At 35.7% G+C, this 25,058-nt stretch overlaps 1 protein-coding gene across 1 annotated transcript in view; it reads left to right on the forward strand.

Moving 5' to 3' along the window:
* The first annotated feature begins 1,511 nt into the window (after positions 1-1,511).
* The window catches only part of LOC113226706, a 31,848-nt gene continuing 8,301 nt past the window's right edge, over positions 1,512-25,058 (forward strand). Inside the window, exons 1-5 of the mRNA XM_026459427.1 lie at positions 1,512-1,888; positions 8,285-8,653; positions 16,936-17,130; positions 17,386-17,502; positions 21,919-24,736. Coding sequence (XP_026315212.1) covers positions 1,712-1,888; positions 8,285-8,653; positions 16,936-17,130; positions 17,386-17,502; positions 21,919-24,736 — 3,676 coding nt within the window. The 5' untranslated portion in view covers positions 1,512-1,711. The remainder of the gene's footprint in view (positions 1,889-8,284; positions 8,654-16,935; positions 17,131-17,385; positions 17,503-21,918; positions 24,737-25,058) is intronic.

Consider the following 25,058-nt stretch of genomic DNA (forward strand, 5'->3'; position numbering starts at 1 on the left):
CTTTGAACAAAAAACTTAGAATTCGTAATTACTGGAATTTACAGGATGAAGTCTTTTGTAATTTTTTTAATAAATATACTAAAAATTAAAATAATCTTTGTAAAAAACTGTACTCGTAACTTCAAAAACCCGCCATTCTCTCAAAAATACAAAATATCACAATGACATTAAAGCCGCGCTTCCACGAGTAATTCTCTGACGGAGTCCACTCGGATGCTACTCGACGCGTTAGGAGTACGCTTGGACCGGTCCACTCGGTTGACTAATAATTCCGGCAGTATCTTTAACTTTTGAGAGAAGGCAAATGACAAATGTGAAAAAATAACATAGAAAAAAATATGTATTTTTCTGAAAAATTATTATATTACTATTAATTTTTAACATAATATTGTGAATTTTTCAAAATGGAAATATTAGAGTTAACGAAAATAACGAATCGTAATGAAATTACAGAATTAAAGAATTTAATTTAAATGTGTACAAATTTCAACAATTATATTTTGTTATAATTAATAATAAATATTTTATTTTGTTGTATATTTTATTATTTATTTGTTGTTTCAACCTATTAATCGTTTTTATTAGTTTCAATATACATTCATTTTACCATGGACTTGTTTGAAGTATATAATGCACACGAGTCCAAATACCTCAAGTACTTTCGTAACTCTTACGTCTCATACATAACATAACTTAAAATTTGTGGAATTGAGAAAACACGATTTATAAATGGGAAATGAAACTATTTTTCCGGATTTAAATCGCGTATATTTGTTTTTTCAAACAAACCGACGTTTCGGGCGCTTTACAGGTCCCATGGTCATGGTTGACTGAGGTTGTAAAATTAAAAATAAGGTATTTAACGTATTTAATTAATAACTATTGTAACTATAATGAAAAAATAGGGTGGTTTGCATTAATATTAGACATAACTGGTTGAAGACTATACCACCTCAGTCAACCATGGGACCTATAAAGGGCCCAAAACGTCGTCGGTTTGTATGAAAAAACAAATATAGGCGATTTAAATCCGGGAAAATAGTTTCATTTCCAATTTTGGTATAATCAATTTTTTGGTCAAGTGTGAGTTGTCCATAAAAAAGAATAAACTTGATCAAAATGTATCTTAAATAGTTTCAGATTTCTTCACACAGTCCCATTTAAAAAACACTGTATGTTGTCGTTTATATGTATACCCTTAGTGTATACCTATACGCATCATTAAATATACTGTGTAAATAAAAATATACCCGTACAGGTAAGATCCATTGAATTTTTTTTTCATTTCCACGATTTTGAGTTAGGACTGTACTTGGTTCTTAAAGGATGGAAAATTTGGTTTCATGTACGATAAATCCCTGTCATTTTACGTATTTACGTATTTGTTGAAAAGTTATCGATTTTTAATCACATTTTGCCTATTTATAATATTCACTCAATGAACGAAATCAACAGCACCGAGTGGAATGAACAACGAATTTGACGTTTGTAAACAAATGTCAGGCGGGCTCATTGAAGAAGTTTACATACCTACAATTTTACTGTTCTCCAATAAACTTTCAAATGTTTGCTTGAATCACGCAATTGGATGTAAGAACACAAACCATACATAAACATATTGTGACGCATTAACGTCTCAGCCCAGACCACTATAATATTACAAGAGTCTCAGTCGCTTCGTGTGCTTGTAGCGATGAGATTGTCGTGAAAAATGCGTCGTTTCTGGATTTTTGTTGTTCAAGTAATTTTACTCAGTGTTTGCTTGGGGCAAGAGCTGTCTGCTGAGAAAAAGGATTCATTTTTGCGTGCATTAACTGACCATTTGAATAGGGAATATGGTCAAGAATATATATACGAAGGGGGCGTCATCCTAAGTTATACAAATATAGTAAGTAATAATTATTATTTATGTTATGAAGTGATTTAGAATGTGATAATTGTAGGAAGGTTATCATGGACGTCCTTTAATATCATTTTATCGGGGTTATTGAAACTGCGACTTTGTTTTACTAATTTAACTTATTGTACTTAATTGGTACTCGGAATAGTGTATTTAATGGTCAATAATCTGCAGAATAATTAATGGTAATTTTATTACTTGAGTTTTGGGGTATGAAACTAATATGGATACTGTCTTGTAAACACATTTTATGAATGTATGTGAACATATGTATTTATAAAATATCTAAATTTGTAAACCTCATATCTCCATTAATGTGAACTTTTGATTTGGTGCAAAAAAACAATTACATGCACTAGAGATAATTTTATATATAAAGTTCTAAGGTTTTTGCCATTGTTACACATAGGAAACGTGACCATGGGACCTGTTAAGGGCTGAACGTAGGTTGGTTTGAAAATAGCTATGATTATATCTTTATAACTAAAAACATGTCTAGAAATTATACTTTAAGCTTTAATTGCCTGATGTTGCATATTGAATAGTAAAGCAGTAAAATTGCAATAAAGCTCCTTGTGAAAGAGTTTGTGCAGTGCAGTACTGCTATATTACCTATTTCTGCCGCCAAGCGGTTTCCGGTTTTGAAAGGTAAAGGTACTGGTGAAATTACAGGCACAAGGTACTTGTCAAATTATGTCTCAGGGTGACAGTGGTAGTGCCCCTCAGATCTTTTGCTATTTAAAGCTCTGAGTGACACTGTAACTGTTATGGACAGGCATGTAGCTTACCATCAGGTGCATGACTTATTGTTTCCGTCACTTGATGTTATAAAAAAGTTATTTATACAACAAAGTGATTTATACATTGGCGTAGGTAGCAGGTCTCAGGATAACATGAGTGTTGGCCGTGTCCTTCAGATTTTTTAAAGGTCTGCAACTATTGTGAATCCCATTACTAGATTTCATAAAATAAATTATAATTAAAACTGTTTTTGTGGCTGGGAAATGCAAGAATTGATACACTATTTTTTAACCCTACATGCGTCGTACTGACATATTGTATCTATAACAAATTAATTTTTTATTTTATTTTTATAAATTATTGTAATTTTATAAAATTTGTTTATTATTTTGGAGGAATACATAGCTAAGCATTACACACGCCGCGTGGCTTTAGGATGCTATGGTATAAAAATCGTTGTCTCTATAGATTGTACATGGGCACTCGATGGGTTGGACACCCATAAATAATCACACAACCACTAACACTAATGCAACAATGATTAATTTTTACTAAGATTAATTGGTGTAACTTACAAATTTGTATAATAATAATTCATTTTTTATTATTTTTATTATTTATAAATAGCTTTGTCCCCCAAAAATGCAAGTTCATCATTTATAATTAATGATAATGGGGATCATGTTCAATTTAGGTTTTTTAATGTTGCTATTTTTTGTTTTTATTAATGTGATTGAATAATATTGTTAGACAATAGCTATTATAAATCTATTACAAGTAACTTTGAGGATACGAAGTCAATTATTCTTATGATATTGCATTAAACGATAATACTTGTCAATTTTTTAAAACAAAAATTCATCACAAAATTGTAAAAATTTATATATCAACTGTAGATAGAATGGTACATGGTAACAGGATGGTATCCACAACTCGACGTTCGTGACGTTTATATTGCGTGTTGTAAAGTAAATAGAATAAAAATTTTCAATTAATTAACTATAATTCAATAAATTTTTATTGAATGTCACAAATAAATTATTTTTTGTGAAATTACTCCACTACTTTGTTATAATTATTAATATAAAGATCGAACACCTAGAAAAAATTCCTTCGATCTGGCCGGATTTGAACCGACGTGTCCTAGCAAATCGTGCCAGACGGTATACCAACTAAGACACAGAATGACCCAGCGGACCTCACGAGTTTTTTATATGCTTGTTCTCGGATCTTTGTATGGTGGTGGTTTTTTATTAAGAGCATTATAGTAGGATATGCGTGGCTGTTGCGCTCTGTATCTGTGTTGTGCACTGCCCGTGATATCTAAATTTTAAAGGAGTTTATTATATGGACTACGAGTGGCCATCACCCATTTGTTGGCTGTAGTATTCGGGATAGACAAATAAAGAACGTTGGGAGTGGTTTAGAGTCTGCCTATAAACCGTAAGGGTTGTCCAAACGTTGTGTCTTGACCATTGGTAGAAACGGAACACTACGGGATCTACGGCGTTCGTCTTCGCTTTTTCACGCCAGTTCACTGTTATCATTAATAATAAATAAATAAATAACGCACAAACTCATAGACCCGCACTAGGGAAACCTTGTGCCGCGGGTGCCACGATATACACATAGACAACCACAAATTACACCCGACTCATGAAAGAAATTAATGTAGCTCATACAAGTTTTAGTAGCTGTAGAGCTCCTTGTGAAAGAGTTCGTCCAGGGAAGTACTGCCACCTTACCTACCTATTTCTCCCGCCAAGCAGTAATGTCACCATTACTGTGTTCCGGTTTTGAAGGGTAAGGGTGCTGGTGAATTTGTCAACTTATGTCTCAGTGTGACGGGCGCAGTGACAGTACTCCTCAGATTTATGCGATTTAAAGCCTTTGTGGCACTGCAACTGTAATGGACAGGCGTGTAGCTTACCATCAGGCGCACGACTTGTTCGTCCCGTCATTTGATATTATATAAAAAAAAATACAAATATTTCTCTCGGGAAATCGAACCTGGGTGGCAGACCAGCATGGTAACCGATCGGCCATGGAGGCAGTTTGCATTTGGACTGCTGTGTGTTTTGATACACTATAAGGTTACGAAGTTGTGCGGCATTTATAAATAATTACGACCAGTAATTGATCCATTGTTATTACCATTAATTATAGTTCAGAGCCAAGATCAACTGTATTAAGAAACTGAAGAATTCTTGGCTTCAATTATTTCAACCTTTTCTAATGGAGGCATGTGTTTGCACAGTAATCATGTGCCTATTAAAGTGTATGCAGTGGGATATCAGAATATAACATTAAAATAATTATAACATTTTTATAAAAAAAAACCGACTTTAAAGGTTCGTGGTATTACATCTATTTGCCAAGTTTTATTGAAATCGGTTACCGGAAAGTGCGCGAAACCGGATTGGTCCCCTAGTTAGCTACCCTTAGAGGTGGAATATTTTCTTCAAATTTAAATGGGACATTGGTCCCATTTAAATGATTCTTGTTTTGTTGGAAAGAAGGTACCTCAGTATTGACTGGAATATTTGCTTTGGAATATAATAAATAAAATGAATTATTCTGTATTGTCATTTTTCATTCGCAAAAGGCCATTCCTAAAAATGATTAGTGTACATCTTTCCGTGGTCCCGTTAATATTATTGGGTGTTTTTGGCAGCTCTAATGTAAGTTTTTTTTATCGCTACACCACATTGTTTAACTCCTGACGGAAAAAGATGAGTTTAAGTTTGAAACATTTTCTGTGTATTTGTGTTTCTGTCTGTTAGCCCAGAATGCCGGAATACACGTGGCTAAGTTTTCAAGCTAGGACAACCAGCTAGTGCTAATGCCAGTAAGCTAGTAACTCTAGCTTCGTGTACACAGAACTAGCTTCATTTATCGGCTAGTAAGCGTCTCAAGCGAGGATAGTTTAATAGGATGGGGTTCTATTATTTGCTATACAGCTTTCCAACAAAACAAGAATCATCAAAATCGGTTCACAAATTAGTAATCGCGTAATATACATACAAAAAATGTACAGTCGAATTGAGAACCTCCACCTTTTTACCTTTTTTGAAGTCAGTTAAAAAGAAAGAGGTGGTCTTAGTATACTTTGGGTTGGTAGATTGAACTTATATAATTTAAAATAATAGTACAAAAATGGACTTCAAATAAAAACAGATATTTTTTAATTTTTTTCTTTCAAACTAAATAAATAAATAAATAATAAATAAATAAATAACGCACACACTCAACATAGCCCCGCACTAGGGAAACTCTGTGTCGCGGGTGCCATGGACACACACATGTCTATGACAACCACAAATTACACCCAAACTCACGAAAGAAATAATTGTAGGCCATACAACTATTTCTCCCGGCCCGGCAATCGAACCTGGGACCTCTGTGTGGCAGTCCGGCATGGTAACCGTTCGGCCACCGAGGCAGTTAAATCATACCATGTTTATTTTCTAAAGCAATGTGAAGTTATTTTCTTTATCGTACTTTCTAGCCATAAAATTACTCAATATTGAAACCATAAAACTGCTACAAATCTACTCACAAAATGACTCGTGACTCAATATTATGAGCACATAAAACTATTTTATTAAAAAAATTTAAAGAAAAAATTGGTAACAATAACGGAAACGGTTGTAATAGCATTTATATATTTTATTATTATTACTACTGCGTTATTACCTTTAAGAACTAAGGTCAAGAACCACAACATGGGCCAATGCCAAAAATTTTGAACAAAGAATTTTAGTATTTTCTTAGTTCCCATTGTTTTTATCTCTTCTGACAGGGATATATGTTTGATCATGATTGAGCGTCATAGGGCAATAGTGGCTTAGTAGGTGAGGAGGTGGAAGAAAACACTAAAACAAAAAAATGCTCTTTGGAAATGGGATGCTTTTCTCGGATCTAAATCTCGCATGTTTTTTTTTCAAACAAACCAACGTTTCGGGTTCTTTACGGGTACCATAAGTATTTTTTTATAACAAGTGACGGGACGATCAAGTCGTGCGCCTGATGGTAAGCTACACGCTTATCCATAACAGTCACAGTGCCACTTAGAGCTTTAAATTGCAAAGATCTGAGGGGCACTGCCACTGCGCCCGTCAACCTGAGACATAAGTTGACAAGTCCCATGTGCCTGTAATTTCACCAGCACCCTTACCCTTTAAAACCGGAACACAGTAATGCTGACATTACCGCTTGGCGGCAGAAATAAGTAAGGTGGCAGTACTAGCCTGGATGAACTCTTTCACAAGGAGCTCTACTGCTAGAAAAGTATTATTCATCAACCCTATTACGAACTATAGTAATATTGGTAAATTAAAAATAAGGTACTTAAATTAATAACAACTGTTAATTCCGAGTAGGTTTGTGTGCATTAACATTAGACGTGACTGGTTGATGACTGCCATCTCATGCTGGCTTCACATGTCTCGTGAATTCGCGGGCTGCGCCGTGAAAGCTCGCGCCGACGACGCACCGAGGATGGTAAGAGTCGTATTCTAGAACTCTACTCGACGCTCAAGTCAGGACTGCAATGGAAACACAAGCACTATACGACCCTAATGGCAAGGACTTGAGTATGACTTCTACTGCTTTGAATCATACTCAAATCCTGATTTGAGCATTGTAGAGTTCTAGAATACGACCCTTAGAGTGCCACCCGTGCCGGCGCGTACGGGTCTGTGGCGCGAGCACGCCCGTACAAATCGGCGCAGCGCGGCCTGTGATTTCACGGCCCGTGGGGAGCCGCCTTCTGTGAGCCGCCATGGAGTCTGAATAAATAGTTTAATTAAAAATGCGTAGCAATCGCAAACACCAAATAAGTAGTAATGCTTCTTAAATTTTTATTGAATTGATATTCAATTAACTGCCTCCGTGGCCGAACGGTTACCCTGCCGGACTGCCACGCAGAGGTCCCAGGTTCGATTCCTGGGCCGGGAGAAATAGTTGTATGGCCTACAATTATTTCTCTCGTGAGTTTGGGTGTAATTTGTGGTTGTCTATATGTGTGTCCATGGCACCCGCGACACAGGGTTTCCCTAGTGCGGGGTATGTTGAGTGTGTGCGTTATTTATTTATTTAATTATTTTTTGTGAAATTACTCGACTAGTTTGTTACAATTATGAATACAAAGATCGAACACTCAGAAAAAATTCGTCCCGTGGCTTAGTTGGTATAGCGTCTGGCACAGTATGCTACAAGACGTCGGTTCGAATCCGGCCGGATCGAAGGAATTTTTTCTGAGTGTTCGATCTTTGTATTAATAATTGTAACAAACTAGTCGAGTAATTTCACAAAAAATAGGTCAATATCATATTAATACAAATTTAATTATAGTTAATAGCGACATCTCTAGCCAGAGTTGGTAGCTGTAAAGTTACCTAACTGGGTGACGAAATACTTTCATAGATTTCTCATGGATAGCGCTTCGGCTAAAAAGTCGTTGAAAACCAAATAAAAAGATCCGATCAACAAGCACATAGAAAAATGTGTGAGGTCCGCTGGTTCATTCCGTGGCTTAATTGGAAGACTTCGGTTCGAATCAGGCCGGATCGTTCTGAGTGTTCGATCTTTGTATTAATAATTTATAGTAATGCTCTTATTAAAACAAAAGTTTCTTTCCAGGACACCGATACTTATCGTATACAAGTGTTGGTTAACGCAACAAGTAATGAAAATGTTCGGGAAATTCAAACGCGAAACTGCACAGCTGTATTGATTGACAAAGAAACCGTAGGGATCGGATACTGCGGATGCAACGACTTGGAGGAAACAAACACTGGAATAATTAAAGAGGATATTGTAACCCAAGAGGAGAGTAAAGACGGTAGGGTAATTACAAGTTTAGATGTCGTCAGTCAGCCTGAACAAAGTAATGGAATCATTAAGGAGGATATTGTATCCGAAGATGAGACTACAGATGGCAGTGTACCTTTAGATTTGAATAATCACCCTGGACCTGTCCATTTGGAAAATGAAGTTTCTAATGGTCCGGTAAGTTTTATGTATTTTTTATTTTTTATCGTATTCCCATTGCAGGGCAAAGTATAATGTTATAATTATTATGTATTCAATGAGCATTAGCTCGTTAAGAAATACACTTTTCATGTAAAACTCATTTCGTACAAAAACTCAGCCATTTTCTCGGCAAAGTCTAACACACGCAACGCTATTTTCTTCTGCATACGATAGTGCCAAAATGCCGCCAAAAAATGAACCGGTGTGACGCGTAACATTTTCAGGAAGTTGCATAACAACAATTGTAATTTGTTTCACGTAAAATATAACTAAATTTAATTTTCTTAGAAATCTTTCTTCTTTCACCAAAGTATGCACAACTCCGATATTTAATCATTCTTATTGTTGTTATAATATAAATTCTGTGCAATCTTATACGTTTAACCTTTTATTGAAGTTCAAGGAATATCACAATAACGCTGGTACATAGATATCGTTCAATAATAATAATTAACCTAGAATCATACAGTTTTAACTAACTTTTCATTACTTTAAAAAACAATTCTTCACTGGATGGATTTCGAATATCGAAAATAAACTTGAAAAATAGAATTGATGCTATACCGATATTTCAAAACGAAAGCAAAGTAATAAAAATAAATTTTAACTAAACAGATATTCTTTTATATCTTTCTTAATTTTATGTGTACTTTAGGGAGACTTGATAGGCATGGTGTACAGTGAGGATATCGACATAATTAATCTCCGTAATTATTTTAGATATTGGTAATTATTACAAAAAATAATGTCACCACTATTCGGTTAAGCGTGAAAGACTCAGAGAGCGAGTGCGGGTCGGACACGTGTCGGGCCGGGTGCGCGGCGGGTCTAATTCCGTGTGTTTAAATGGACGACAACAAACCGAGCGCTGGCGTGAGACGGGCGCACGAGTTAAGGATGTTGCCTCAGCTTCTTCAGATGTTTGTTTTACCTAGATTAGTTAAGAGTTTGCACCTTGCGTAGCTTTATTTATTAAATTGTAGAATTGCAACTTTTAGCATGTTCATTTTTACTTTAATTAGTATATAAGCTTCATTGTAGTATATACAATAAACTAGCTCTCATAAAACTGCCTTTTACTTTTCTTTAAGTAACGCGCCCTCGGAAATACACGGAATTAGACCCGCCGCCCTCCCGATTCGACCCGCTCCCGCTCTCTGTGTTTTACGTTTTAAATCCACGTAGCCTAGCGAGTGAAGCTTTATTAGCTTTAACTAGCATAATTTTCGAATAGAATTACTCGGCCGCTCCTCAACCGGTAGGCATGAAATTTGAAACGAGCTAAAAAATAAAATTTACCATGTCGCGACGAAGCCCAAATTTTAAGTTTCTATCTGTGACCTGGGATAATTGATGTCAAGGGTCACCACGTCAAATCTATTTAAAATGTATTCAAAATAGAAAAGAAACATAATCTCAGTACACAGTACTAAAAAACCCGACCTCAAAATTATGTGTAGTTACATATAATTACCAAGTTTTTTTTTAAATTACGGATTTATCCCCTAGTTCGCCACTATACGGGACTTGACACAGGAGATAAGAAAAACGCCTTAAATTGGAGAATAGCAAAATGAACTATTAAAATAATTTCTCCTTATAATAAAATTTAGGCGTTATTTATAAAAATGAATCTTCATGCGTGAACAGCCACCCTTAGAGGTGGATGATTTTCTTTTAAAATTAAATGGGACCACTATGGAGGCACCCTCTTTCCAACAAAAAAAGAATCATGAAAATCGCTTTACAAATACCGGAGTTATCGCGTAACATACATACAAAAAAAACATACAGTCGAATTGAGAACCTCCTCCTTTTTTTTGAATTCGGTTAAAAATAAGAGTCGGTTCACATGACAAGCGTTACTAACGCGCGCTTACAACTACATGAATTTCATTCGTAAGTAACCTTATGTGGTCACGCCGACGCACATTTAATGCGCATAGAATGAGCTAAACACGCATTGAACGCGCGTCTAAACGCTCGTCATTGAACCGGGTCTAATATATGCTGAACTGTGAAAAAAGAAAAATAAGCATTAGGTATACTTTTTTTTACAAACTCATAGCCCCATACTAGGGAAACTCTATGTCGTGGGTGCCATGGACACATACATAGACTACCACAAATCACACCCAAAGTCACGAGAGAGATGTAGCCCACATAAATATTTCTCCCGGCCCGGGAATCGGACACGGGACCTCTGCGTGGCAGACTAGCATGGTAACATTTCGGCCATGGAGGATATATCGTCATTTCACCTAGTAAATATAGAATGGTAGTAGTATAAAGTTTTAAGAGCATCGAGCAGGTGACAATGGGGTCGACGTGCGTTCAACACGCATTTTGCTCCCGCGCGCTTAAAACTACTTCAATTTCATTCGTAAGTAGCCGTAGGTTCACATGCTCACCAATATATGAATGGGAAACATTTAACAGGTAAATCTCATCAAAAATGTTTCCCGTTCATATACTGAGCCTAATAATATCTAGTTAACATGGCATTGCACTTGAATAAACAGAAATTAACAATATGTCTATTAATATAGAGTTCAGTTATTTTCCATTGTTCGAATGCTCCTTTTGTAAGACATTTCGGAAGTACGGAGTCGAGCTTTAAGAGCGAGAGCGGACTAGTATAAATAAAATAAAAAATGAAATAAAAGAACAAAAATCTTTTATTCTCAGACTTAGTTTCACTCGCATAGGTTCATAGTTTGTTAGCAAGCAACCTTATTACTGTATTTGTAACAACTGAGTGTATGGTGAAATATATGAAGTGTACATTAAAATTTTCAAAATCGAGATGTTAAAATAATCAAAATACATAATGTAAAATTTACTGAAATAATAATAATTTAGTAAAAGTAAAAATTTAAAATAACTAAAATTCACAACTACTCAAGTAAAAATTCAAATTAGCTTATAAAATAATAACTTTAAATATAATATATTTACTTAAAAAAATGTGAATATCCAATCCTGTTTCCTAGTTAGTATCATGCATATGAACGACGCCGAGATATAACAGAGTTAGCATCTTGCCTTGAGAAATATTCCATTATACCGCGTTAGCAGTTGGCGTATTTTTTTAAAGTATTTCGTCCTGATGTCTATGATCGGGTTTCGGATCTAAGCAAAAATTTATCATTTAGTAGCAGTACAGCTATTATTATTTCTGTCGCCAAGCACTAATGTGAGCATCACTGTGTTCTAATTTTGAAGCATATGAGAGGAAAATTTTTCGTTTAAAAACCAATAATCCCATAAATTCTGCGGACAAAGAAATTCTTTAAGTTATTTTAATTGGTGGCAGTACGTTCCTTTTTTGTTCTCTGGCAGTACAATACTTCATGCAGTAGCAGTGGAGGTCCTTGTGAAAGAGTTCGTCCAGGGAAGTACTGCCACCTTACCTGTTGCAGCCGCCAAGCAGTAATGTGATCATTACTGCGTTCCGGTTTGGAAAAGCAACTTATGTCTCAGGGTGACGGGCACAGTGGTAGTGCCTCTCATATCTGTGCGATTTAAAGCTCTGCGTGGCACTTCGCATCATAAACAAGTTAGATATGCTGCTGGTGCTGGTTTCATCACGATGGTTATTTCACCGCCAGTGAGAGATTGCTACTATTTTTATTTATTTATTATTATTGCATTTTAAAAGCACTAGAAAACAAAAACATTCAGTGTAATATAAACTTTAATTAAGTTTTTCCGTATACCACTTCTATTAAAGGGTCGTATCTATATATCGATTTTATATAGATACTAAATTTGGAGTTAGTACATTCTTAGTTAAAGTTAGATAATCCTTTATTTCATGTGAATAATATTTTTTTTTTCTAAAAAGTACTTTTTAATTTAGGTTGAATGTTTAAACAAAATAACAACATTATACATCCATAATGTAACTTAGAAATTAAAGAGACAGGTGCACCTGTGAAGGCAGTGACGTGTGTTTCTGGGATCCGATTCCAATACAATACACACAAAAAAAACACCTCATTAGTAATACACACGTACTAATTTTAAACTAGTAGTGCCATCTCTTGGTTGCGTATAGTACTGAATGCGTATAGTAAATTGCGTATAGTACTGCAGTGGCGTTAGAAATATCAATTTTCATTTCGTTTTTTAATTTTTCTGGTTTCATTTTAATGTGACAAATGTTTCTTTACAAATTGCGCAGTAAAATCGTAAACTTGGTCATTTACGTCGCTATCACAACACGTGTTCGTTAACCACAAGGTTCATTAACGTATATTCACAACATAGTAGTAATTAGATTTTAAATAAAATGGATGAGTTAATAAATCGATCAGTAAATATTATTTGAATTGAAGTCTTCGTTACGGCTCTTGAAAGAAAACCTATGAGGAGGAGTGAAAGAAAAGCTTACTAAAGACAATAGAGAATTGAAGAGAAAAATGATTGGGCTTCTTAGAAACATTATAAAAGGGAAGAATGGAGGAAAGAGAGGCAGGGGCAGTTATTCAGATCAGATAAACGTGTCGTATCAGGAACTCAAAGTTAGGACGCTGAATATATGTTAGTCCACCAACAAGACCTAGTTCCTTGAGGAGTCTAACAACCCCAAATGGCTTTGGTTGATTCCGCATCACAGTGAAAGCGTTGAAAAAAATATATAGTAAAATTGAGCATATACATTGATATACTCATTGACTTACAATTATATGGACGTCGGGTCCGCGCTAAAAAGTGTCCGCACTTGTAAGGCGCTAAAATCGTATACAGAGCGCTACACTCCGCTTTAGTCTTCATTTGTTCTACTGACAGCGCGATACTGCGATGACATTACAATTTAAATTTCGAATAGGTTGACTTGGGACATTTTTTTCGTGGTTTTTTGTATTAGACCCGTCGTCCATTTATTTGTAAGTCAATGGATATACTATACGATGTGAAAACACTATTCCTAAAAATTTTCACGATAGAAAAAAAACGAAAAACTTACCTCGAAATTTTACAAGGAAACCGCTGTATTCAATAAGTTACTTTATGTATATACCAATGACATTTTTATATCAACTAAACTACTTATAATACTATCTGACACCTTTTATATCTGTATTTGATAGAATAAGTTTAAACGTGCGAGCGCCCTCTGCGACGACCCCCACCTCCGTCCTGCTAGAGCTATTACCGTTTAGAGCGGTCTATTGAAATCTATTTCTTTTTGTATAAAAGTAAAATATAATTAATTATTAAAAGTTATGGAACAAAAGTTGTTAGTATTTTGTTTACGAACCGATTTTACGAACACCCACCCACAAGTCTAAAAAGTGTTACAAATGACGAAGTGTTTTGTTCCCGACTGAAAGACCTTTTATTGGATAATTAAGTCTACAGTGTAGAGGAATTTCTTTTGAAGAAATTATAATTATATTTTAATTTTGAAAATATTTAATTTTTATTTGTATTTTTGTCGTTCGTATTTTTCTTTCAATTATTTTATAATAACAATAAAATTATTGTTTGACGATCATGTTATCCCTTGACATTATATTTCGAATTGTAATATGAATTTGATAATATGAAATAAATGATTCTATTCTATTTTATTCTTTAAAAATAATCCTGTATATGTATTGTATTTAGGGTACTTGCAGCTATTTATACAAGATGTTATTCTAAGTATACGGCCAATTACTATAAACAATTACAGTTACGAGAACACAACAATCGTATTATTCACTCGACACTAGTCCTTGAGCATAACAGTTTTTATAGTCCGAACGCTATTATAGAAACTATCGATGTGACTATATTTATGTAGCACATCATTGCTTCTGTCAAAATTAGTGCGACTGGATGTTATTTACATGTTAATTCTCTCCAAACCAAAACACACATTAATAATATATAATAATATAAAGCTGCTGCACTTTGTGTGATGCCACTAACTCAATACCTTGTCTCCGGTAGAATACAAGATACTTATTCGCTGAAAAGTGTAGTTAATAACGAAGGTGTTATTGTATCTTATATAAGATGGTACATTTCACCAAAACTTGGCATGCGAATATTATAACATTTCTTATTTCAGTTTTGATATAGGATGCTATATCAAAACTGAAATAAGAAATTTAAGTTTAAATGCATGCATTTAAACTTATTACATAATTTAAATCTTTAGTGAAAGTGAAACTTGCCGTATTGGTAAGAAACTAAATACGCAAATCATCTTATTTGACGAGTAATAAACGCATGAGCCAATTCAATAGGTACCTTCTTGAAAATGTCAAGATGATGTCATTGTCTCACGTCAATGTAAATGTTTCTTTGTTATTGTTGCATCTGTACTTCTTATAAATTCGCATATTTCGATTCCATATGGCATTGATTTATAATAAAAACAAGTGATTATTTTGAGTAACACACGCATTGACTTACAAATAAATGGACGACGGGTCTAATACAAAAACCACGAAAAAAATGTCCCAAGTCAACCTATTCGAAATTTAAATTGTAATGTCATCGCAGTATCGCGCTGTCAGTAGAACAAATGAAGACTAAAGCGGAGTTTGGCGCTCTGTATACGATTTTAGCGCCTTACAAGTGCGGACACTTTTTAGCGCGGACCCGACGTCCATATAATTGTAAGTCAATGAACACACGTGATAAAATAACTAAGACATGACAATTTAAAAAATCTGTCATCAGGGAAACTAGAAGCGACAAAAGATGATTTTTGTTTGCTTTTTATTACGAAAAGAAATTAAGCGGTAAAAACAAACAGTACATAATTTGGAAATATTAGGGGTTAAAGTATGAAATTGCCGTTTCGCACTGAACAATTAAAACAATTTTTTTTTAAATTAAATATATTTGTTTAATCAAAGTTTTTTCCCTTATTGTCTATACATTTCTGCCATGTAATCGGAAGGTCATTTAAACCTTTGCGATAGAAGTCTGGAGACCTGGACTCCACAGCTGTGTGAAGGGATTTTTGTACTGCTTCCTGGGAATTTTATTTCCATACAAAAAAAATCAAATTGCGGGAAAAAATGGTAGTCGGTCGGGGCGAGGTCCGACGAATATGTAGGATGATGGATAATTTATATCTGCAGGTCTTGTAGTAGTAAAACTGTTTCTCAAGCAGTGTGAGGTGTTGCGTTATCATAGAGTAACAACGGTGAAGCTGTTTTGCTGCGAGTTCCGTCGTCATTATTCAAACGCCATATGTCATATTGTGGGTATGCTAACATTAAACCATGACGTTTCGTGGTAGTTTGATACGGATAGGCTTCCATCATTACCTTCAATTCAACGTTATTTACATTCGTGACTGGTCTTCCTCGTGGTTCTTTCTTCAAGTCGTAATTTGCCGTATTGCCGGCGTTTGCCGTATTTGCGTATGCCGTATCCTCTCCAAATACAGCATTGACAGTTTCTGCTACGTTAACTCCATGTGGAAATTTGTATTCGAAAATTAGGTACTCAGATTTTCGCTGTATCTGTCTTCACGTTAAAAGCTGAATGTAAAAACAATTGAAAGTCGAACAATCAAATATCATGTTTTTTAAGTTAAGCATGTTTTACTTTTCGTGTGAAAAACGTTGCACTCTGAAATCGGACACCATACAGGTTTAATTTTAATTTAAAGTGGCCAGTAAAATAAATCGGCAATTTCATATTTAAACCCCTATTATAATGTAAATTCGATTTTTAAATTTTTGCAGCCTTCTGTTGCAGTTTTAGTAGCAGTAGAGCTCCTTGTGAAAGAGTTTTTCCAAGGAATTACTGCCCCCTTACAAATCTTCCGTCCATTAACTAAAACGCGAACAAATAGCCAAATATCCGTTTTAAATAGCAAAAGATAGAGCACAAAATTCTCTTTTAAAAACAGTTAAAATTAGTTAACGTGTTCCACTTATCGGAACTTGCCCTAACGATGCGTAGCTGAAATATTATTAAACAATTTCAATATTTTAAAACTGGATTATGGTCTTTTATGCCATCTCAAAAAATATTTTGTCACTTAGCCGTGTTTTAGTTAGCGGACGGCAGGGATTTCTGCCGCCAAGCAGTAATGTGACCATTATTGCGTTCCGGTTTTGAGGGGTAAGGCTGCTGGTGAAATTACAGGCGCAGTAGCAGTGTCCCTCAGATCTTTGCGAATTAAAGCTTTGAGTGACACTGCAATTGTTATTGACAGGCGTGTCTCTTAACACCAGGCGCACTACTTGTTCATCCTGTCACTTGGTATCACAAAAAACAAATTCTATTTTTCCATTTAGGTCATGTCAGGCGAGGAGTTCATTGCTGTACCTCGAGAGAAACCAGCACCCTGTATAGGATGTGTCACGCATATTGATCCTCAAGCTGTTGGAGTCACAGACTTGGCGAACCTCGGCGTAAAACAACTGGATAAATATGAACCTAACATAAGACATATTTTAAATACTGTTCATAACGTCGAGCGAATAGTCCAAGTGAGTGTATTTATTATATACATAATACTAAATTTAAAATAATCAAACATCTTCGAAGGTAGACCAATAAGGTGTACTCAGTGCAAACGTTATATAATAAATGGTATGGTAAACATTGTGGCAAGCGAGTAGTATTTCTATTGTATTTTTCCTTATTAATACGCTAAACATTTATAGTTAATCGACCCAAATGTACGACTCTTCAAACTAGCATTTTCTTAAGATTTGGGCGCTTATTATATTTTTTAATTACAGGTCGTTAGTGGAGTCCGTTACATCTTAACAATGTCAGTCGATTCCTATAATTGCTCCGCGACAGAGTCAGATGCTTGCGAATTTCAGAAAATCTGCCGAGTCTCTGTTATAGAAAAGCCTTGGATTAAATTACCAGACGGTTCCAAGCACAGAGCAATCGTAGCAAATAACTGCACCGAAGAATGGCTTTTTGGTGATAATGGAGAAGTAATTAACGACAATAATAAAGGAAATAATAATTTTAACAATGATTCTACAGGCAACGATAGCAATACCAAATTTCAAAAGCCAAATCCTGATTTAGATGATGTATTTATTAAGGTACATAACTCGGAAGTCCAAGTACAGCCAACTACAGAGAAAGTGCTTACATACGATCAATTGAAAGAATTGGAGCAACAAATTATTCCAATGCATCAGTTTAACGCGAAAAAATCGCAATCCTCCGTAATAAATGATGAAGTTGGACAACAAAATGTGCACTCAGACCTTCCGGGCGGAAGAAAAAAGTATACTGACAATTATGTCCCCAACGTAAGGTCTGCCGATACGACGGAAACTTCCATTACAAATAAACAGCAAGCTATCGATAATCTTTTGAACTTTTTCGACTTCTCTAATTTCAATCCAAAAATGCAACCCAGGTTTGATAGAAGTAGGACGAAAAGGAGTTTTGCAAACGACTTAAAAACGATGGTTTTTGTAGAAAAATTCCGAAAATTAAAGCAAGTTATGCACAACGCGAAGCATATTCATAAAATAGCACAGTTATTAGTCGATCATCTCAATGAAATGAAAATGAATATTCTTTTAAAAGAAATCATTAGTGCAGAAGAAGAGAATGGAAATAATCAACAATTCTTATACATGAAAGTGCGTGTGTACCTTTGTAATAAAACACAGTGCAACAATGATAATGCAACTAATATATGCAATGGCATCGTCGATAATTCGAAATCGCTTAACCCTCGAGTTCTTGAAGCGTTTTGTTTAGGAGACGAAAAGGTAATGCCTAATGTTGGGATCTCTAGATCAATTCCTCTGAGTGATCCTATACTAAACAAGCTTGCCAGCAAAGCCTTTAAAAAAATTGAATATGAGCAATCTCATAAATATGCCATGAGCCTTAAGAAAATAGTAAACCCTAATACAAAAGTAGTTTCAGGCATACTAACGAAATTCTCTCTTGTCCTTGGATTTACAAATTGTAACAAGACAACCCCAATATTATTTAGAAGTAACTGCACAGACTTAGTCCATTTAGGATCAAAATTGTGTGACGTTACGGTTCATGAGCGACACTGGCTAAATAAGAGAACAATAACTTACTTTTGCTCTGACAGACCTAGTAGTGAGAGCTTTTCTGATGTAAATGATGATACTGTAGTTAATGTCAGTGAACACAAAATTTTGGAAATAGTACATGAAGCTTTAGAGTATTTGGAAGTGCAATCAAATATAAATTACAAACAAAAACTTGTTGAAATAAAATCAGTAGAAAGGTCAATTGTGGCTGGCATAGTGATGAAAGTAAATTTTAGCGTTGGATATACGACGTGCCCTAGCGGTTCCGAAGTTGATTTATCTTCGTGTGAATTAATGGAGAAAGTACCACTCCGTAATTGTCAAGTGCAAGTTTGGGAACGATCTTGGTTAGAAGATGGCAGACAAGTAAAAGTGATATGTAACGACGCGTCAAAAAAGTCACAAAATATTGAAATCAATCCTAATCGAAAGAAACGTGATTTAACACTGGTTGGCGGACCACTAGAGAAAGACGCAAATGATCCCAAATATAAACAATTGGCTAAAGAAAGTATGCAGAAATATTTACAAACTTCTGGAAACAACCAGCATTATAAAATAGTGACAATTGACAAAGTTACTGTTCAAGTTGTAGCGGGCACATTAACAAAAATCGATTTCCAAATATCTCCAACTACTTGTGAATTAGATAACGTTGGAAAAGCTACTAACTGTGACATACAAGAATTTGATATCATGAGCTGCCATTCCGAAGTGTGGTCAAGGCCTTGGTTAAAGAGCAAAGAAATTAATGTTACTTGTGAGCTTAAAGATCAGAATGTTAGAAAAGCTAGACATGTTTTGACAGACTTTCAGGAAAATCACATCATAGGCGGTGTCATGGAACAGGATACAACTGATTATAATTCAAAATATCAGTTATTAGCCGAAGAGTCCTTGACATCATATCTTCAGAATCACGGTGTCAAACAACATCATGAGATCATAAAAATTGAGAAAATAAGAACTCAAGTTGTATCTGGATTATTAACGGAAATAAATTTTAGAGCATCTCCTACTAACTGTGAATTAGGTGGCAAAACTTTCGATTGTAAAGTTATAGATGCAAATAATTTTATTGATTGTGTGGCAACTATTTGGGAAAAACCTTGGATAAATAGTAAGAACATCAATATAAATTGCAAACTTGGTATCAAAGACGAAGAGAAAGATATAAACTTTATTAAAGTCAAATCAGAAATAATTAATAATGGATCTAGGGAACAAAGACAGTTGGGAGAACCGAAAGAACAAAAAGCGTATGACGAACGGTATAAGCTGATGGCAGAAAATTCATTATCTCATTACTTGGTAACGTCTGGCATCACTAAGCATTATAAGGTTATCAAAATAGATAAAGTGACAACCAAGGTAGTGTCTGGTAAGCTGACTATAATCGACTTCAGTGTATCACTCACCGATTGTCAATTAGATGGTAAAGGTCAAAACTCTTCGTCAAATTGTCATTTAGTAGACCCTGCAAAAACTATGAGCTGTAACTCTGAAGTTTGGGAACGTTCGTGGTTAACCAGTACACAGTATACAGTGAATTGCCAGGAGAAAGATGTGAAAACTAGAACCAAAAGACATGTTAATATCGTGAGTAAAGGAAATAAATCAAGAATGAAGAGACAAGTGCCTAGAAAGCGAGTATCTGAAGGTCAAGTGCCTGAGAGAGCAGCGCCTGAAGGGAATGTGCTTATAACTTCAGTGCCTGAGGAACAAGTGCCTGTAATGCAAGCAAAAATAAACACAACGAACATAACAATACAATTCAGAACGAACTTAAGAATGCCAATCGATCAAGTCGTAGATAGTAAAACTTACAGACTGATTGCTGACGAATCTATGTCAAGTTTTTATCAAGACCATGGCTTGACAGTGTACTTTAAAGTGGTTGAAATGGTCAGTGTGCAAACAGACAAAGTACAGGGAGCAAATACAACTACTGTCGTATTTTATGTGTCACGCACTAATTGTAAATTAACGTGTACAGGTATACCTGAACATGAACATTGCGATGTATTAAACCCCGGAAACAAGATAAAATGTCGAACTGTGTTGACAGAGTATAAGCGCCAGAAAAACTATGATGTGAAGTGCGAAGATGAAATATTTACTGTAAGACCTAAACGAGAAGTGAGTCCAGGTGGCTCAAAAGATCAAAATCCAAACGACGAACGTTACAAAGTATTGGCTGAAAATTCATTGCAATATTTCTTCTTGACTTACGGTATCACCAAGCATTATAAAATTGTCAAAGTAGATAGAGTGACTACTAAATTAGCGGCCGGTAAAGTGACCACGATAGACTTTGCGGTATCTCCAACCAGCTGTACAGTAGATAGTAGCGGTCAACCCAGTTCGTCTAATTGTGATATAGTATACCCAGCTAAAACTGTGAGTTGTAATTCTGAAGTTTGGGAACGTCCTTGGTTGAACAGCACACAGTACACAGTGAATTGTCAAGATGACGATAGTGAAATTAGAACTAAAAGACGTCTTAATATGATCAGTGAAGAGAATAATCCAAGAATAAAGCGCCAAATCCGTGGAGAATCGAAAGAGCGAAACCCAATAACTGGAGGTCTAAAGGAACAATACACAACGGATGAAAAGTATAGACGCATGGCTCAAGATTCCATAACTCAGTTCATGGTAGAGCAAGCTATGACACAACACCTTAAGGTGGTTCTGGTTCATAAAGTTACCACACAGGTGGTTTCTGGGATAATAACAAAGATAGAATTTTCTGTGTCTCGCACCAACTGTAAAGTGGACTGTAGCGGTAGACCGGATAGACCTACATGTGATGTAATTAACCCCGAGGATACCACTCGTTGTAATGGATCAGTTTGGGAGCAGCCGTGGTTAAACAAAACAGAATATGAAGTAAATTGTGAAATTAAAAACACAGAAACCAAAAACGAGAGATCGGTTGTAGTAAATAAATTTGGAAGTCGTGAACTCATAAAAGATCCTACTAAAGAAGAGTACTTAAAATTAGCCGAAGAATCTTTGAAGAAGTATTTGCGCATAAATAACAGTAAAATTAGTCATAGAGTTGTAAAGGTTATAAAAGTAACCAAGCAGAAACTTGCTGGAGTAAAATATACAATAGAATTTAGGGCCGTACCTACTGATTGTACTTTTGAAAATGAAGCTGCCGTAAAATGTAGACATGACCGTAACAAAATGCTACTCTGTTATTCTAAAATTTGGGATCGTCCTTGGTTGCACATCAAAGATAAGGATATTACAGTAAATTGTTATTTTGCTGACGCCAATGATGACAGTCAGGAAGGGCAAACACACTTTATTAATAGAAAGAGACAAACACCGAATGAAGTGGGATTCTTAAAAGTAGTGGATCCCAATAATGAAGTTTATAAAGCCCTTGCAGAAGAATCATTAAAAAATTATGATATACAATCTGGAGCGCAAAACAGTCATAAAGTTATCAAAATACTTCGCGTATATGAGCAACTAATGCAGGACGTTACTACATACATTGATTATATTGCTTCGCCAACAACATGTTTGATAGGTGAAAATCCGCGTAACGATTGTGAAGTTCTTCACGAACCTCAGGTTTTCTTGAAATGCCATGCGCAAATTTGGAATCATGGCGCACTGGAATCAAAAAAGATATTTATAAAATGTAAAGTACACAATACACAGAAGATGCGTGGAAAACCGGATAAGTTTAGACCAGATATTAGAGATAAAGTCCAAAATCTGAGTCTTAACACAAATAATCTACTAAAAGAGACGAAGCCTGTAGAGACTATACGTAAACATGTTGGAGAAGTATATGAACGAGATCCTGCAGAAGACCAATTTAGACAATTAGCTGAGGAATCGCTGCGACAGCATATGCTGGGATCCCGACTCAAGCTTGTGCATAAAGTAGTTGATGTCGAAAGAGTGACTACTCAGGTAGTTTCTGGAGTACAAACTAACTTAGTATTTACCGTTGCGCCGACAGATTGTATAGTAGATAATCTTAAAGGAAAAAAATATTCAGATTGTAAGATAGACGAGTCTAAAGAAATCCGTTGTTATTCTAGTGTTTGGGAAAGACCCTGGCTTTCGGACGATCACAAACGTATTGAAGTTACTTGTGTTGACATCGATGTAGACATCAATGAAGATTTGTTTATTCGGAATATAAACGTAAAATACAATAACAGCCCTAATCAATCTGGCAAGAGAAACGTTAAGTCAAAAACAATGAGTCTCGACTTTGAAGATAACGATATTGCAGGTGTTGTTGATGATGACACGAGGTCCAAAAGATTCACCACCGAGGATGACGACTATATAGAGGAAGAAATAAAGAACTATTACGCCGATCGCGCAATAAGTCAATATAATAGCCAGACAATTACGAATAACTTGCATAAAGTTTTAACTATACATGATGTTCAGCGTAGTGTGCACATGAAAACTGTGATGGTGAGAATGTTCATGGAAATTGCTATGACATACTGTTTACGTAAGGCAGAGGAGAGAGATCTTAATAACTGCGCAGAGATTGAAGGTTTGCCTCATAAAAACTGTTTAGTAAAACTATTTCCTTCACCTGATGATGAATTTGTCGTTAAACAAGTTTCTGTTGTTTGCGAAGACGATCCACAAAAGTTTGAATCATCTACTGGTTTGGATGTACATGAATTCATAAAGGTTTCGATAAGAGAACTTGAAAAGTCTACCGATGTCGTTTATAAGTTGGTACACGTTGGTGAACCGTATATGGTACCTTCTTTGAGATATTCTCAACCTATTAAAGTTAACTTTTTAGTAGCGTCTTCTAATTGTACTAAAGATAAAGACCCGTACAGTAGCAATAATTGTCAACTTGACTTACAAAGACCACCAAAACCATGTACATCTTACATTTCATTACAACCGAATACCAAGAACATACGAGCAATGAAAGTAGTATGTCGAGATCAAACCCAACGCAAGCGAAGGTCTATATCGTTGGATAAAACCAATGCTACCAGTGAAGAATTGGTAATTCAAGGCTTAGTTCAAGAATCACTGGAGAAAGTTGAAATGTCTTCTTTACACCGCTATAAGCTAAGAGTTTTGTCTATTAATAGTTACTCGACCACAATTACGACGGGCCGTGTGACTACTATTGACTTCGATGTCGGCTTCACTAACTGCTTAAAATACGAGTGGGTTCACAACATCTCAACTTGCGGCTTCTTAGAGCACTTGCCAAGAAAGCATTGCCTATCGGAGGTATATGAAAGGCTTTGGTCGAACAATGGAAAGCAAATCAATGTAAATTGCCAAGACGACGAAACGCCTTTAGAAGCACACATAGAATTTGATAGTCCTAGTAACGCTATGGAGTTGGCTAACGAAGCTTTAAAGCATATTGAAGTCAAATATCCTCATCCGCGAAAACAGAAAGTTGTCAGGATATTTTCCTTGGAGAAGCAGGTGGTGGCTGGACTGCATTATAGGCTTAAAATAGAGGTGGGATTAACTAATTGCTTCGCGTTAAGCCTTGACGAGAACTGTACGCTTGTCACAGATGCAGGCATAAATAAATTCTGTCGTGTAAATATTTGGATACGCCCATGGACTGATCATCCACCTGCTTTTAGGGTAGTTTGTGACTACCACGATGGCGGCACTGATGACATTTACCATCAGATACAAGCGGAACAATTGTTCCATAATTTTTTGACGATCTACAAACCCTCCTATTTGGAGGATCACGAAGAGCTTAGGAAAAGATTTGATATTTTCAAGAATAACATAAAAAGGATTAATGAATTGAATATTCACGAACGAGGAACGGCCAAGTACGCTGTAACGAAGTTTGCGGATTTGACGTATGAAGAGTTTACCAACAAGTATTTGGGATTGAAGCCAAGTCTTAGGGACGATAATCAAGTGCCAATGAGAAGAGCCACTATTCCGTCTTTAGACATCCCCGCGAAGTTTGATTGGCGAGATTTTAATGCTGTCACTGAAGTTAAAGACCAGGGATCTTGTGGAAGTTGCTGGGCTTTCAGCGTTACAGGTAATCAAACATTCATTATCATCAACCCATTTATACGTCTCACAGCTGGTCACGGGTCTTCTCTAAGGCGAGGGTTTATGCCATAGTCTGCCACGCTGCACCAATGCGAATCGGGGATTTCACACGTTTTCCAAGGGTTGTGTACCTTCTTCGACGTGTAGGTTTCGTCACGATGTTTTCCTGCACCGAAAATATCACTGCAAATTTCACATATAAATTCCGAAAAAGTCAGAGGTGCGAGCCCGGATTCGAACTCGTCATAGTTAATCAAGGAAGTAAGGCTTAGTGGGAAACCTAGAGTATAATATAGTAATGCTTAATC

The sequence above is a fragment of the Hyposmocoma kahamanoa genome, unplaced genomic scaffold (assembly GCF_003589595.1).
Source record: "Hyposmocoma kahamanoa isolate Upper Pololo Valley unplaced genomic scaffold, ASM358959v1 192, whole genome shotgun sequence".
In the NCBI taxonomy this organism is placed as follows: Eukaryota; Metazoa; Arthropoda; class Insecta; order Lepidoptera; family Cosmopterigidae; genus Hyposmocoma; species Hyposmocoma kahamanoa.